General features: G+C 45.6%; 5 protein-coding genes across 5 annotated transcripts; 3 read left to right on the top strand and 2 right to left on the bottom strand.

Moving 5' to 3' along the window:
• Positions 1 to 3,166: 3,166 nt before the first annotated feature.
• Positions 3,167 to 4,251, top strand: Triagg1_8427 (uncharacterized protein; the record flags this gene model as incomplete). The annotated part of the gene is made up of 5 exons (XM_062903272.1): positions 3,167 to 3,175; positions 3,231 to 3,511; positions 3,566 to 3,647; positions 3,704 to 4,113; positions 4,170 to 4,251. The coding sequence occupies 5 exons, from the start codon at positions 3,167 to 3,169 to the stop codon at positions 4,249 to 4,251; spliced, it is 864 nt and encodes a 287-aa protein (XP_062752620.1).
• Positions 4,252 to 7,387: 3,136 nt separating this feature from the next.
• On the top strand, positions 7,388 to 8,889 carry Triagg1_8426 (uncharacterized protein; the record flags this gene model as incomplete). The annotated part of the gene is made up of 2 exons (XM_062903271.1): positions 7,388 to 8,776; positions 8,836 to 8,889. 2 exons carry the CDS (start codon positions 7,388 to 7,390, stop codon positions 8,887 to 8,889), a joined length of 1,443 nt encoding a protein of 480 aa, XP_062752619.1.
• A 498-nt stretch (positions 8,890 to 9,387) lies between these two features.
• Positions 9,388 to 11,474, bottom strand: Triagg1_8425 (uncharacterized protein; the record flags this gene model as incomplete). Its single annotated transcript, XM_062903270.1, has 6 exons — positions 9,388 to 9,530; positions 9,590 to 9,974; positions 10,104 to 10,786; positions 10,842 to 10,989; positions 11,041 to 11,088; positions 11,139 to 11,474. The coding sequence occupies 6 exons, from the start codon at positions 11,472 to 11,474 to the stop codon at positions 9,388 to 9,390; spliced, it is 1,743 nt and encodes a 580-aa protein (XP_062752618.1).
• A 1,162-nt stretch (positions 11,475 to 12,636) lies between these two features.
• On the bottom strand, positions 12,637 to 13,497 carry Triagg1_8424 (uncharacterized protein; the record flags this gene model as incomplete). Its single annotated transcript, XM_062903269.1, has 1 exon — positions 12,637 to 13,497. The coding sequence occupies one exon, from the start codon at positions 13,495 to 13,497 to the stop codon at positions 12,637 to 12,639; it is 861 nt and encodes a 286-aa protein (XP_062752617.1).
• Positions 13,498 to 14,438: 941 nt separating this feature from the next.
• Positions 14,439 to 15,425, top strand: Triagg1_8423 (uncharacterized protein; the record flags this gene model as incomplete). Its single annotated transcript, XM_062903268.1, has 1 exon — positions 14,439 to 15,425. One exon carries the CDS (start codon positions 14,439 to 14,441, stop codon positions 15,423 to 15,425), a length of 987 nt encoding a protein of 328 aa, XP_062752616.1.
• Positions 15,426 to 15,579: the final 154 nt, after the last annotated feature.

Below are 15,579 nucleotides of genomic sequence, written 5' to 3'. Positions count from 1 at the left end.
ATTTAGTTGAGACGTTTCACGCCAATCGGGCTAAGCCAGACAATGCTACCTGCATATACAAAAGCAGAGGCGAATAGCGATTGCATTTATTGGTTGTCTTGATTTGAGATGCGTAAATACGAGTTGCCCCAACGAAATACGCCATATGGGGTTTATATTTTTTTTATCATTTTCCCCCCTGCCCAAGTCGTGTTTGACACCCACCCCTAACACCGTACTGATACGAAGTGGTCAATGTCCGCTTCAATACGAGCTGAGACAACAGTTGTTCTCCCAACTGGGCTAATTGACGGCTTTCACCGTAAATCGATTCGCGACATCGGGTCCGCCTCTAGTTATCAATCCCAGCGATCTTGTAAAGGAGAAGTCTCCCAGACTTCGTATACGACTCCTCTGGCTATACGAGACTTTTTTGGCTATCAAGGTACGTGATCGACATATTCCATCACCGTGGTGCCATATGCTCCGTCCAAGTTGCAATTTCCCACAGCATCCGGCCAAAGTTTCAATAATTGCTTACATCTACTTGGTGCGAGCTTCCATTAGCTCACTTTATGCTTTCGCCAATATCGATTGCTGTTTTTCTAACGTTGGTGCTGATGGGCGGTAAATTTGAATAAGCAATAGTTGACATAAAGGCGATCAAAAATGGATTCAGTCCTATATGAGTATTCAAGCAGCAACCAGTGAGTCTCATTCACTCCGTGCAAGAAGTACTATTTAGGTGGTTTGTAAAAATGGCGACAAGGTTGATTGACATTGAAGATATGATACTGGAACAACTAGTAGACGTCTATCCAACTGTTAATAAATATACGTAACCTACAACTGCGTTGCTTCTCAATAGTGTAAATGGGCGCCCTTGAGTACAGGACGATGTCCTAGACCAGCGTTATTTGTGTTTCCCCTGAGACCCATTTAAGATGGGGGAAAAAAGATAATCCATTCATCCCAGGCGACCTTTGTCGAGCACTATCAGGTAACTATGGAAGGTGATGACCGAAATCCCCCCAAGTAAGCCCATTTTCAATCCGCCAAAAATTCCGGCCTCAAAAAAAAAAGTCTCATTCGTCCGCCACGATACTCAAAACGACGGCATAATACCCAAGCCCTAGCTTGATTTAAATCATTAGTTAATATTCTCCATTTTTTTTTTTGAACAACAGTCAGAACGCGAAAAGAGAAATTTTTTTCGTAGCGATATCCATTACCCTGTAGGTAGGTGCCATTATGGCAGCCTCACTCATTTGGGTGAAATGATTCCTTTGTTGAGACTGCTGCTGTTGTCCCATTCATCCACATCAGACCAAGATCACCCATAGATTACGAAATTGACGGCGTCGCTTCTCTTTGGTGCCACGTTATTGCTCCGGAATTGGTCGCGCGAATCACCTGCTGTAGTAACAGAGAATAAGCAGTCACTTGGCTTAGACGATCCTCACAAATACACTAGCAGTGGCCGCAGCAAAAGTTGCCCGCATTGGCGATGGTGCGGCTGCAGTTGGGCTTTCCATATATATTATTGCTGACCAACCTTTCCCGCGTTCCAAATGAGCGCCCAGTCATCGCCATCGACGTGGTCAGCGACTGACTGCGCACACAGCCTGTTGCTCTACTCTATATGAAGCACGGCGGCTGCTATAGCCGACCATTTGGCCACCAACGGAAGCGCCAAGCACGATGCCAAGCTGTAGAGAATGGCGTACGAGTAGTTTCTTGTGAAGGCCAAGAGACGATTAACAGTAATAGTGCTCGTACGTCTTACTACGGAGCATGAAGTATCTCTCAGACTGCCATGCCTGTGGGGCCTGCGCTATTTCAAAAGGCCGTCTGTTCCGTATTACCTGGAGGACTGTATCTCCCCGTGCTTGGTGCATACACATGCCGTATTCGACGCTTCTTCGAGAATCACAGTGGCCGGGCGGTGATTCCAAAGCTTAGACGACTGACTTTGCGCTGGCGGTAACGTTAACTCAACTCAAACTCTAGTGTGCGTCTATGGCCGATCGTCAGGCACGAGGCGGCACCGAATGAACCAAATGTGGCTTGTTGTTTCGCCCGTGATGCTCAGCCTCACGCCGGCACGGAGCGTTTCTTCGCGCCAAGAGCGAATCTCACCGCTGATTGATGCGTCAATGAAGTTTGCAAGAAAGCTACCCCTGCAGGTGCCTAGCTTGGGCTGAAATTAGCAGCGGACGGAGCCTTGACGGATAGGCTAAGAAAGGACGGCGTCGGATATACTTCGCAGTGAAGAGCGGAGAGGCATGAAAAGAAGCTGGTGGGACTCGTGTTGAGTTCTGTCATGGCTACCCCTGGACTCTCCATCAACCCAAAAGCGTTTCCGAGATATTTTCAGACTTTGGTCAGGCAGTAACGCAGATACACTTCTCCTACAGGACAACTGTCCCTTTGGCGATATAGGTTGAGCACCGGCACCTGTAGAAAGCACCTGTACCTTCGGACGTGAATCTTTGGAGTGACGCTTCTCGTCTGTAGGGCTGTTCCTGGCGCGGCCAAATCTAGTATTTGCAAGTCTTCGCTGTCATACTATTTTATATACACGTAAAGCATGTTGCCCGCGTGGATCAAGCCAGTGAAGGCAAACTCGCATGGCAAAGATTAAAATTAGCAGAGGGGAGATGCTAGGGGTTCTGGGTGGGCTGTTGAAAAACACGAAGACTCGTAGCTCGTAAACCCTCTCGGCCAGGTCACAGGATTAGGTCTAGCTCTGAACTTGAACCTATCACACACCCTAGGCATAAGCAACTTGAGGCTCTAGTGCCAAGGGTCCAAGATGCCTATAAGTAGATTGGTGCAGGGCTGGATGGATTCCTATCCCTGGTATGAACTATTGATAGCGCAAAGCAGTAAGCTGCAGTTGAGTGAAGCCACGAAGGAACTAGGTTATCGCCTGTCGCATACAAAATATGACCGGAAAAGGAAGATGGAGTCACTGCTGAGCCATGAAATATCTAAATATATAATCATATTACTACCACTATATATCTAGCGGCTTTCCCATGCATAAGGCTCCATGTCCCCCAGAATTATAGATATACTAGGATAGCAGCAGCCCTAGATCCTGTGAAGCACCATCTCTCTATTCATCCATTCTTTCCTTCTTCTTTCGGGTAGCTATACTTTATTCCAACTTCCGACATTCATCATGGTCAAGGTAAGAAAGACTCTTAGGGCTCCTAACATGTGGTTGTACTAAATAAAACTTCCAGCTTTCTATCTCTTCGCTTGTAGCGGGTGTAGCCCTCGCGGCCGCTCTTCCCTCATACCTGACTTCTCTTGCCGGCCTTTCTCCTCGCTCTTCCAACAGTGGTCAAATCGCAGCTCGTGCGACTGGAGGAAAGGTCACCAACAAAAACCTTGCCCGCTTTGATAATAGCAACATCGAGGACGGCGTTGGCAATGGAACTGACTGGTATCATCTCTATCTTGGCAACGGATCTGTCGCTGCCGGATGGCCCTCCAAAGATAAATGGGTTTCATTTGAGGACATGTAAGTCTTGATTCACGCAATAATTGCATGGCCAGCAAGCTCACACTAGGACAGGTTCAACAGCTACAAGCTTCAAATGTATGTCGCCTGTCAATATCTGAACTGGCGACTTCCCAACAATGATATTGATGAAGTGGTACGTTGACAGTCCAAATTTGCTTGATAGTCTCATCTAATCGTTGTAAAATGCAGCAAGCTATCTGGGACGGGATTCAAACCGCATCTGATGCTACCGGCGTCGACCATCGCCTTATTTTGGCTGTGATTATGCAAGAGTCGCATGGTTGCGTGCGGGTGAATACGACTGATCTCGGCGTCCGCAACCCTGGCGTTATGCAAAATCACAACGGCAAAGCCTCTTGCAATGATAATAAGAAGCTTACGACACCATGCCCAGTGGCGACAATTCATGAAATGATTAGGGAGGGCACCGCTGGCACCACCTCGGGTGATGGTCTCGCTCACTGTATCAACACGTCTGGCAATGGTGATGTCTCTGACTACTACCGCGCTGCTCGCATCTACAACTCTGGTTCTATCTCAAAAACTGGTAACTTGCAGAGCAACATTGCTACTCATTGCTATGCCAGCGATATCGCCAAGTAAGTTCATATTGAAGGCATCGCTTGGACCATCGAGGTAACTAACAGAGATATAGTCGTCTAACCGGCTGGGTTTACGCACCATCAGCATGCACGTGTGACACCGACCCTAAGAGCTGTGGTGTTTCAAAAGATTAATTGTTTTTTTCGGCTTCATTATTGTTATTATTATTATTTTCCTTTACTGTCATTTTTTACGACGGGAAGTCGGGTGGCCATCATATACCCAAGCGTTGATATTTAAAAGTTTTCAGCTCGGCGATTGTTTTATCGCAGCTATGGTTATAAACAGATAGAAGAACCAGAAGGTTTATACATAATATGAGGATAACCTACTACGGAATACCAGTATTCTTAAATGAATCATGACGTCTTTCATCCAGTCAAAGCAAAGTATTATAAATGCAATCGGCAACCTGCAGTTGTCAGTGCGGCATGTGTTATATACAGGCTTAAGAGCCAAGGTTCTAACGCCATAATGAAATACAGATAGCGTCTTGAAAAAGAAAAAATGACCAATGAGTTACTCTTCTCAGTAACCTACCATGCTATCAAAGCAACATATGTTGTGATATGGGCTGCGAAGGCACTTTGCCACAGTAGTTGAAGAGCTGTAAGTTTGACGTGACTTGAGCAAGTAAAATTTAAAGACCATGTTACAAGAGTTTCTTGTTGCTTCAGGTTGCTACTACCCTGGATTGAGATCACTTATCCCTAGCACCTGTGACTTTAGTTAGAATATCTTTCGGAGATACCATTTTCTGCGCTTGACTTTGATCAGTATAACTAAACGCGGTCTGTTCTTTATATAAATCATGAATGAACCGTCGACGTCGACGCAAAACGCCAATTTGTTGATTTGGTAATGCATGCTCTCAAAAAGAAAGCGATTGGGACCTGAAGTAAGGAGCAATGGCCGGAAATGAATATATGCATTGAATGGAGATGCTATATATTATTAAGGAACACTGCCATTAACAACATATATATATCAACGCTACATAAGCAGAGATAATTATATAACTAGGTAGTTATAGTTAACCTTAACCTCTAGATAGACTAACAAAGTCATTTATCATTAAACTCGTTACAGCTTAATATACGTCCAGAAGCTTTACCAACTTAAACACCCTCGCCTTCTTGACCTCTTTCAGAAAAATACAATACTAACGAATATTATCCACAATCTTATCAACAGCATCGCAGTAACAACGCCGTTTTAACCACCCCAACTATAAGCCGCATTGATGTTAAGGTGTCGAACTTCACATTTAAACTCAACCCATTCAGTTTACCTCAACTGACTAGTAGAGGAGATAACTACATAGAGGAGATAACTACATAGAGGAGATAACTACATAGAGGAGATAACTACATAGAGGAGATAACTACACAGAGTGGAGAGCAGCCTAGACTAAAGCGTTCCGATACGCCGAGGTGTCCCCATGTCAAAACAGTTTAGGATGCGTTCCACATAGACCATTTGACTAATAATAATAGACATAGTTATCTTGTTGATCCTCGGACCAAGAGGGTATTAATATGAATCCATGTCCTTGCATAGAAAGCGTGTAGGCAACGTTCTAGTAACCTTCCAGAGGCGACTTCACGATCCTCTGCAGTCATTTCAATATTGTTAACATAAACGCCTACAATCAGGTTATTGCTTTAAAAGATACAGGGGTCGGGGGACAACAGCGTCATTCATATATCTTCCACTGTCAACTCAAGGGTGCCAAATCACTCACATCCCGATCGCTTATGCCCGTAGAGTGCTTCATCGAGGTGTACAACGACTGGTTCAATGCCAGCTTCTAGAACTAGTTCAGCTAAGGTTATAATAAGAAACTGGATCTAGTAGGTAGTAAATAAAAACTGCCATAGGGTGATGCTGATCGGCTCCAGCCATTTGGATTCATGGGGTAGTTTTATAAGTAAGGAGGTGAATAGATGCGGCAAAGCAAGACTACTGCTGCATCAAAGCACAGCGACTTAGTGAGGTTCAAAGAGAAACGCTGTGTACCAATACATGAAATCAGTCTACGCCGTGTTTAACCTGGCCAAAATGGCGTAAGGAAATCAACAGATTGACTGCGCGGTTTGCGGTGTTTTAAGCCTTCCCTCCATCGTTTTCTTGGGTTTCTTCTGTGCATTGAGAGTCCCAACAGGAAACACAATCCACCCAATGCCGCGTATTTCCGGGTTAAGGCGTGAGATAAAATTTCTCTCGCTCCGGCTCGTGCACTCATTAGCGTCGGCATTCCCTCAAGCGCGCCCTTTGCCTCACTCTTTAACCAATCATGTTCACCCTTCGTGCACTTGTCTTTAACTAGATGCCTTGAATGCCCCATTCTTATCCTTACACTTAACCACAATGTGCAAGTAAGCAGAACGCACGTCAAAGGTCTTTCACAGGGCGCGGCATGGGTTTACAGTTCTGAGCTCCTATCCATTAGATCTATGTATTGTATCATTAATAAGGTTGAATAGGTTTTGGTTCAATTGCGGGTTGCTTGAAACTTGGTAGTAAGTGCCCCTATAAGCAGAAACTCACGCATGCATCTCTCGGTGTTCAGCCGAGTCATCAAGTTGGAGCAGAATATGGAACACGACCGTTCACCCCTCTTATCTCACTTTACCAAATCTATGTATAAGAGTAAATCTTGGACAAATAGCATCCACTAATAGTCCCGCAAACTACACTTTGTACAAGTAGTCATGCCATCGGGAGTGTGCTCCACCAACTCGGAAAATTTTACGTTTGTGGAACATGACTCGAAGGCTTCTAGAAATTTTCTTGCCGCCACAAAACAAGCTGTAATACACCATCTTATTTTGGGGAGGCACCAATCTCAGTGGCATCTATAAGCTTCTCCATTACATCAGGGATACTGTGGATAGGTTTTGCATCAATCTCAAAGCATCTTGCATTGCGGGGGAACGCATGTTAATACTACGGTCGTGCAAGCTGCGGGATGGATTCGTGGAGAGCATCAGCGGACAGGGTGGTTCGAGCAACCGACTGTCAACATCCACCCAGATTTGACGGATTTTCGGCATAGCTATGGGTCTTGCCTGAGGAATATCCCACTAGCTTATCGATGTCATTAGTTCAACAGTTTAAAACCCCATTCTTCGGCTTTCAGAGTTTTCCCTCCTGACCAGCCAGCCCCTTCCTTCTGAGTGACGTGTGTTTGTGAATTCCTTTTCGTGGGAAAAGCATACGAGTACTTGGCATCAACTGAGGCGGTAGTCCATTTTCTGGGTCTTCAATATGGCAGACAACATTGCCGCTGCGCATTCTGAAGCCTACGCTCAGCCTTCTACGAAGGGTAGCGCCGGTAAATATGAGAATCAGCGAGATGATTCAGACCCTGCAACCGACAATGACATCTTTGGAGAGACGAGCGATGAATTGCAAGCCAGCCAACTGAAACAGATTGCCGCAGATGGCAACGCGCATTTCCACCGATTGGGCTGGAAACGCCTGGCTATTGTTACTATTGTTGAAGCTATTGCCTTGGGAGCTCTTAGTTTACCAGCGGCCTATCATACTCTTGGAATGTTCCCGGGCGTTTTCCTTACCATCACACTCGGATCAATTACGATATTCACAAGCTACCTTGTGGGACAAGTCAAATTGGCCTATCCTCAAGTCTCTCACTATGCTGACGCTGGAAGACTCTTGTTTGGAAGATTTGGCTATGAATTGTTTGGTGCTGCCATGGTTCTCGAGCTGGTGATGTCTGTCGGCTCACACGCCCTAACCGGCAGCATTGCTTTGGGCACCTTGAATGGCAATCACATCTGCTCCATTGCTTTTTCAGCTATTTCGGCAGTCATCCTATTTATACTGGCTATTCCACCTTCCTTCACTGAGATTGCTATTCTCGGATATATCGACTTTGCATCAATCATTGCCGCTATTGGAATTACTATTATCGCTACTGGAATTAAAGCGCGAGACTCCCCAGGCGGACTTTCCGGCGTTGAGTGGTCCACCTGGCCTCGAGAAGGAGTCACTTTCTCTGAGGCTTTCGTGGCAGTAAGCAACATTATTTTTGCTTTCAGTTTTGCCATTGGCCAATTTTCATTCATGGACGAGATGCATACTCCCAAGGACTTCATGAAGTCGATCTGGGCATCTGGTATTGCCCAAATCATTATCTATACCCTGACCGGCGCACTCTGCTATGCATTCATCGGCCCGTCCATCCAGTCTCCCGCATTACTGTCGTCTGGCCCTCTTATATCCAAAATTACGTTTGGCATCGCGTTGCCAGTTATTTTTATCTCCGGTTCTATCAATTCGACGGTGGCGCTTCGATATATCCATGGTCGTCTCTGGAAGAAGTCAATCATTCGATATGTTAATACTCCCAAGGGCTGGGCTTGCTGGATTTCCCTCGCAGCAGTCTTGACGATCATTGCTTGGGTTATTGCCGAAGCTATACCCATCTTTTCTGACCTGCTCTCTCTTGTTTCAGCACTCTTTGTCACCGGATTTTCTTACTGGATCCCCGCTATTATGTGGTTCCGATTACTTTGCAAGGGAAATTGGTTCTCACGGAAGAATATTATCATTACTCTTGGAAGCATACTGGCGTTTATAATTGGAGTTGTTGCTCTAGTTGCTGGTACATACGCCACTATTACTGATATTGTAAGTGAAATAATCCTTGATTCCCCAAAGACAAGACAGACTGACTAACTTTGGTATAGATTCGAGAAACATCTGATGGAAGCACTACTCGACCCTTTTCCTGCAGAAGATGATATGTTGTGAAAGCTTTTTTGTTTAAATATAGAACACTTTTTGACGGATAGATGTGCCGAAGCTACAATGTCTCCGTACGGTAGATAGGCCATAATTTAGTACGGGCTAGTAGCCATATCGCTCATAACCTTTCTATACTCGTATGATAAGTGTTGAAACAAATAGGTGAAAGCCTAGAAGGTCATTGAGCTTTACATTCCATCAATAATGACCCTCTGATGATGATCTTCGGAGGAAAGCAATCTGATGAACACATACGCGGGTGAAGAAAGTTGACGGAATCACTGTCAAAAAATGCGAGAGATAGAGTTCTTTGTATAGTAGAATGGAGACATTGACATCCCTCTAAAAATCCGTCTGCTTTGTTGTACCGCATCGAAAGTACATATAATAAATACAAGTGGAACGTACATACGTGAGACGGCTAAGGAAGAGCCTTTGAGCTACCAAATAGTAAGGTGGGGTTTAAATACTGATAACAGAGCAATAAGACTGTTCTACATCATATCATCTTCATTTTCCACGGCATCCAGGGTGTGCTTAGGACCCTTGAACCATTTATGGGCGTAGACAAAATAATAAAGCAATGCGCCTCCCCACACTGTCCCGTTCACAACTGCGGAGTAATTCATGACGGATGCTTCAGTGATATTAGCACGGTTCTGCTCCAACTTGATGACATCTGAGTGGGAGACTTACGATCAGGATTTGGTCCTTCAGTGGGGAACATGCATAATATTGTCGAAAAAATCAAGTACACCAAAGCAGCAATTGAAATTGCAATACTAAATTTGCCAGTGTAGAACGGCCCTGGGCGAAATTTCTCTCTTCCCCAGAGTATGCGGCACAGTATTGGAATTGCCCATGCAACGTTATTGCCGGCTGCTGCTAGCGAGAAAAGCACGTTTGCGGCCGCATTGTTGATTAAGGATAGTAGGCCAATAATGATCGCCGTCAGACAAGTAGCCCAAACTGTTCTTAATGGCTGATAACCGAATGTTTTGCTTATCCGTCTGAGGAATGAAGAAAATGGCAATGCCCCATCGCGAGAGAATGCCCAGGTCTGTCTGGACGCTGCCACAACCTAGACAAAAGCTGTTAGCTTCACTATACACATATATACGTATGTCAATACATGTGTGTGTGAAAGGGGAGGAGGGTTCGGCTTGTTGGAAATGTAGAAAAACGGTGGTTGCCTTGAATGCCAACGTACAATGCTGAGTCCCATGAAAAACTGTAAAATTGAAATAGCAGACATAAAGCCCAGGGCGCCACTCTTCCCTAGAGCATTGTAGTAGATCTGCCGTTGGACGGTTAGAGCGAGGATAAATCTGAGCCGTTGAATTATCTGGAAGAAGCTCACCTGGGCTATTGGCTGGCCAAAAGGTGTGCCCAGAATATCCTCAAAGTTATTACCAGCGCAGGCAGCCAGTACCGCGGTCACAAGGAAGCCGAATATCCAGCAGCCTCCAATTGAGGCGAGTATACCGATCGGCACTGCTTTTGTTGGATTCTTGGCCTCCTCGCTCATATGCACACATGAGTCAAATGCTCCAATTGTCCAGATTGGAGACAGCCATGATAGCATAAAGGCCCACCCCGATGGCCACGTCGTCTCATTTATCGAATAGCCGAACACGTAGCTGCCTGAATTGATGGGGATGTTGCGTAATCGCATGCTGACGGGCAAGGCGATAATTGTTGCAACAATCAAGGCAAAATTTGCGACAACAAACCAAGTCTGAAGATGATGCATGACCCTCCCAGCAGAGGTCGCCAGTATACCGTGACAGAGCACCGTTGCCACGAATATCGCATAGAGTTGGCCTCTGCTAGGGATCCATTCCCCATCACTACTGATGGTGCCAAGTGAGACGATGAAAGATGCGAATCCATCTAGACTGGAATTAGCTGGATTGGTAAAAATGATTTATGACAGTTCTGCTCTTACAATCTATTGAGCAGATGCCCCCAATTAACCCTATTGTGTTGCTATATCCAACAAGGAAACTCAGCGGGTTTTTATATCGTTCAGCTGCGAAATAATGTGTCCACCAATAGAGACCGCCAGATGTTGGGAGCGAAGAGCCGAGATCAGCCTAACGATATTAGAAGGGCTGAAGCGGGGGTCAACATGCTGTAAAACTCACAATTGCCAGTCCAACAACGAAAATGAGAGCACTCGCAGAGAACCATCCCTATTTCTGTCAAACTACGCAGGGCTAAGGCGGCTGAGACGTACACTTACCCAAACCATCCCAACTGGACCTGCGGGAACGGAGAACCATAATGTTGCGGATATAGAAGGGAGAAGTCCCATAATGCTAAATGCTATAGCAAACACTTGAACACTAGAATAATGGCGCTGAAGTTCCTGTTTGTAACCGATACTTGCTATGTAACGCATCAGTATGATAAAGCTTTTAGTCGGGAGCACAGCAACCCTAAACTCGCCTAATTGCTGTGTATCTGCTGCATTGGCGAGTGCAGGATCATATTCAAGAGATTTTTCGTCCACATGATGTTGATGTTCTACTTCTGTCACGACACCTTCCAGGTTCTCGCGAGAGTCTCGAGGTGCCATGGCTCATGCCCACACAGCTGCGCTATAATTGGATTATGATAGAGATGACGACTAGAAGTTGGTTGGGAGGACATTACGTCTATGAGAATTCTAATGTCGCACATATATACGTATGTAGACGTAGGATTCGTTATCTTGCCCGTCCACAGAAACGGCTTCGGCTTCGGATTCGGACTCCATGATCTTGATAAACTTGAACTAAGCCTACAGACCATCTCGGCTCCCCACGTATCTAGTCAAAACGCGGGGAAATGCAAGGAAGTGGTCACTAGATCGGCTCCCATATCTCTTCAAGTTTAGTCTTTATCTCCCGACATGGAGCCTCTGCAGTTCAAGCTGAAAGGGCCCTGATGTTGTGTCTCCGCACGAAGCACATAAAGCCGAGGCGATATACGACGTCAACGGTAGCACAGATTTCATGTTTGGCTCCCTCAATTAAGATAAACCAGCGTCATTACGAGGCAATTAAGTAAAATTGGTTGGTAATGCGAACTCGCAGCAAATGCGAACTGTAATAAACCCAGCTATAAGATTAGATCCTCCGGAATCAAGCAGTGGGACGCAGCATACTGCAGTGCAGCAGAGCTTATGGTGTTGCCGGGGATTTTTACTTTGAGTTGGCCCCAAGTAACCTCAGCGGTTTCTAGTTGCGTAAGTGTTTATCAAGCCCAATTGCCAAACTTGGCCCGATTAACTCGAAGATTGAGTTGAAACAGAGAGTTAACCTTGATGATATGTGTTAAAAGCTGCTCTTTTAATGAACATGCCACAATAGTTATACTGGACTGCTCAAGATGAGAGAACAGAACATACTCGAAAGTATTCTCTGGGATAAAAAGTTCTTGAAAATCGGATTCATAATTGAATGGCATCTATTTTAATAGGACATCTTTGCCAACGAGAGTGTATCTTAAGCTTAGGAAATAAAGTCTACTCTCTAAAGACATCTTGCAACCTTGCGTCTGTCAGTCACTTGTGTGCCTCGGGACGCCCTATCGGTTGATGCGAGCGGCTCCACAGCTGCTTGCAGCTTGTGAATAAACCAGTTTTAGTGTCCTGCACGGCTTCAAATCCCCCAAATCAACATTGTCTTATGTTGCGATGGGTTATGTGGATGCGGCGTATTCTCAAGAATGCGCCGCACTAGCACTGACTTCTAATATCACTTCAGAAACTCAGTGACAGCCGGGAAGAATTGATCTGGCTGTTCAATCCATGGAAAATGCCCACACTCGGGAATAATGACGAGCTGCGAGCCGGCAATGTGCTCTGCTGTAAGACGAGTGACATTCTCTGAGCATATTGGATCCTCGGAACACCCCAAACATAGCGTACGGGCCTTGACTTTATCAAGCCCAGCATAGAGATCAAGGGTCTTGATCTTGTCGGCTGCACCCTGAGCTTTGTAAACCCACCATGAGGGCTCACCCATTGCCTTCTCAAAGGCGGGGTAATCTTTGTCTGGGTTGGCCGGATAGAAAGACAACCTCACGCGTAAGCTTTGAAACCACTCGTCCTGTGACTGGAATTTCTGAGTTTGGGCCGCTTCAAGTGCCGCAACAGCTTTTGAAAATGCAGGATTATCCCTTCTCTCATTCAGAAAGCGTTGCCAAATTTGACTGTCATCGTATCCTTCGAGCCAATGTGTGACGAGGATCAAGTTTCGGACTGAGGCGGGGTATCGCTCAGCATACGCTAAGGCGATGGTGCCTCCATTGGAATGACCAAGCAAATCAATTTGTTCAAATTCCAAGTGCTTTCGTAAATGTTCGACGTCGTCGGCCATATCGGAAGTGCCCATCATGTCTTCTTGTGGTCGCTCGGAGGGGCCTGAGCCGCGGGGCTCTAGGTATATCAGGGTAAATTGAGCCTCAAGAGGCGAAAGCCCAATTTGAAGATACTGAGAAGAAATCCCCCATCCTGCTGCCTGAATAACGAGATATGGTCCAGATCCTCGCACCGTATAAGTTAGTTCGATATCCAAGCCTTGGAATTTGTGAATCCCGGCAGCGAGGTTTGCCATTTCGTCAAGTGAACGTTGAAATAGAATCAGAAATTTCTAAATGAAAACAACCCAATTCAGCATCAACAACTGATGAAAGCCAGCGTAATGAAATGGTTTGCTCAACCAATGTAGTCGTTACATTTCTCACTTTGCGTGATACTGTTTGGGGGGAGTCACAAGTATTTATGCGTTGGACTCAAGAGCGTTTGGCATTTGAACCATGCCTGGTCTATCCACTTGAGTTAAGCATGCCCACCTAAGCTAAGCTAAGCAAGCTATATTCCCTATCGGAGGATTCAGTTTCAGGGGGTCTGATTCTCACCATCTTGTATAATTCAAAATGGTCGAATGAGGGATTACTTTATTGATTCGGTTTCGAGTCACTTTACCTGCCAAGAAATAAATTTCCGAAAGAAACGACGCTTAGGCGCCACTCTAATCTCAAAACCGATAATGCTGGATCTCAAAATGTGTTGCAGAGACATACTTGTTGTCACAACCTAAGCGTCGATTTCGCACTAGGCAATTGAATCAGCTCACTTACGGCGCGTGGATGACGAGGAGTAAGCGAAGAGTCCAGCCAGTTGGAGTCCGTGGGCCTCATACTTGGCTCCTCGTGATTGGGCGATAGGATTAACGGCTATTGCAGCGGCGTTTCATCTTTGGAGTGTAGGTTGCATTGATGCCTGGCTTGACCGCGCGACCATTCGCATTCATATTCTTCTTTCGGTATACTGTATTCTACTTTAACTATGGGATCACGTAATATTTTAATACTATTTTTAAATTAGTACCTTTAACACCTCTTGAACCCCTCTTCGTCTTTCCAAGATGACGAGAAATTGAAGCTTTGCCATAATTTGAGGGCTTAATTCCATCAAAAAGAGATAAGAAACACCCTTTTTGTCCCTAAGCAAAAGGTGTCCTATGGTTACAACAAACACAAACGTCAACTCACTATGGATACTTTGACAAAGAAGGTTGCGAAGGTCTCCCGGGGCTTTTCCTACACATATTATGCATCAACAGCATCAAGTGGGAAGCCGACCATTCTTCTCCTTCATGGGTGGCCGGATCACGCGGCACTGTGGGAGGATCTTGCAACACGCTATCTTATTCCACAAGGATATGGGGTCATTATACCGGACTGTTTAGGCCATGGCGACACCTCGAAACCCACTGACCCGGAGGTCTTTAACTCAGCCGGATTGACTGGCGACTTTATTGAAGTTCTAGATGCTGAGCATGTTGAAACGGTTATTAGTAGTGGGCATGATTGGGGCGCGGGTCTTGCTCACCGCTTCTATGTTTTTCATCCTGAGCGTTGCTCTGGATTGATCATGTTGAATTTTCCGGCATCTCCTCCACCACAAGGGCCAATTGTGATGGATCAGCTGGCTCCGGCAATGATCCAAGCTATTGGCTATTTCACAGGCTGGTACTGGGCACTATTTAGTGATCCGGTTGCCGGACCTGCACTGTTAAACGAGCATGCTGAATCGTTGTTTACAGCGTTGCACGCGGAACCAATAGAATGGATGAATACGCTTTGTGCAAAAGATGGGCTCAAAACCTGGCTGGAGCAGGACAAGAAAGGACCCGTGCAAGACTATGCGACCAATCAAATGAGAGAAAACTTCATCAATCGCATAAAACGGGATGGCTTTGAATCGTCTTTATGCTACTACCGATCGCTGCTAGATGGCCGTTTTTACGAGCAAGATTCGCGGTTGCCGGCTGAGAGATACAAAATCAATGTGCCGTACTTATTCTTTGCGGGAACACAAGACGTTGTTTGTCGGGCACAGGGAATTGAAGCTGTTAAATCCCTTGGATTGGCACCTCACCTGACAGTGAAAGAACTGGATGCTGGTCATTGGTGTATGCTCGCGAAACCGGATGAAGTTGGAACGTACTTTCTAGAGTGGCTGAGGGATAATTGTTAGTGCCAAATCGATATCGACTCTACGGCTGAGCATTAATATATTGCCCAAAGATACTGATAGGAGGTAATATTGCGTAACTGCTTAGTCTACCTTTGATATAGGTCAACAGCCTTAAGCACTTACAAACTATCCATACGCGCGTCAGTAGCCATGT

Source organism: Trichoderma aggressivum, assembly GCF_033847375.1.
Source record: "Trichoderma aggressivum f. europaeum strain CBS 100526 chromosome Unknown scaffold_041, whole genome shotgun sequence".
In the NCBI taxonomy this organism is placed as follows: domain Eukaryota; kingdom Fungi; phylum Ascomycota; class Sordariomycetes; order Hypocreales; family Hypocreaceae; genus Trichoderma; species Trichoderma aggressivum.
The sequence above is the reverse complement of the archived record's forward strand: the minus strand, read 5'-3'. Positions and strand labels throughout refer to the sequence as shown.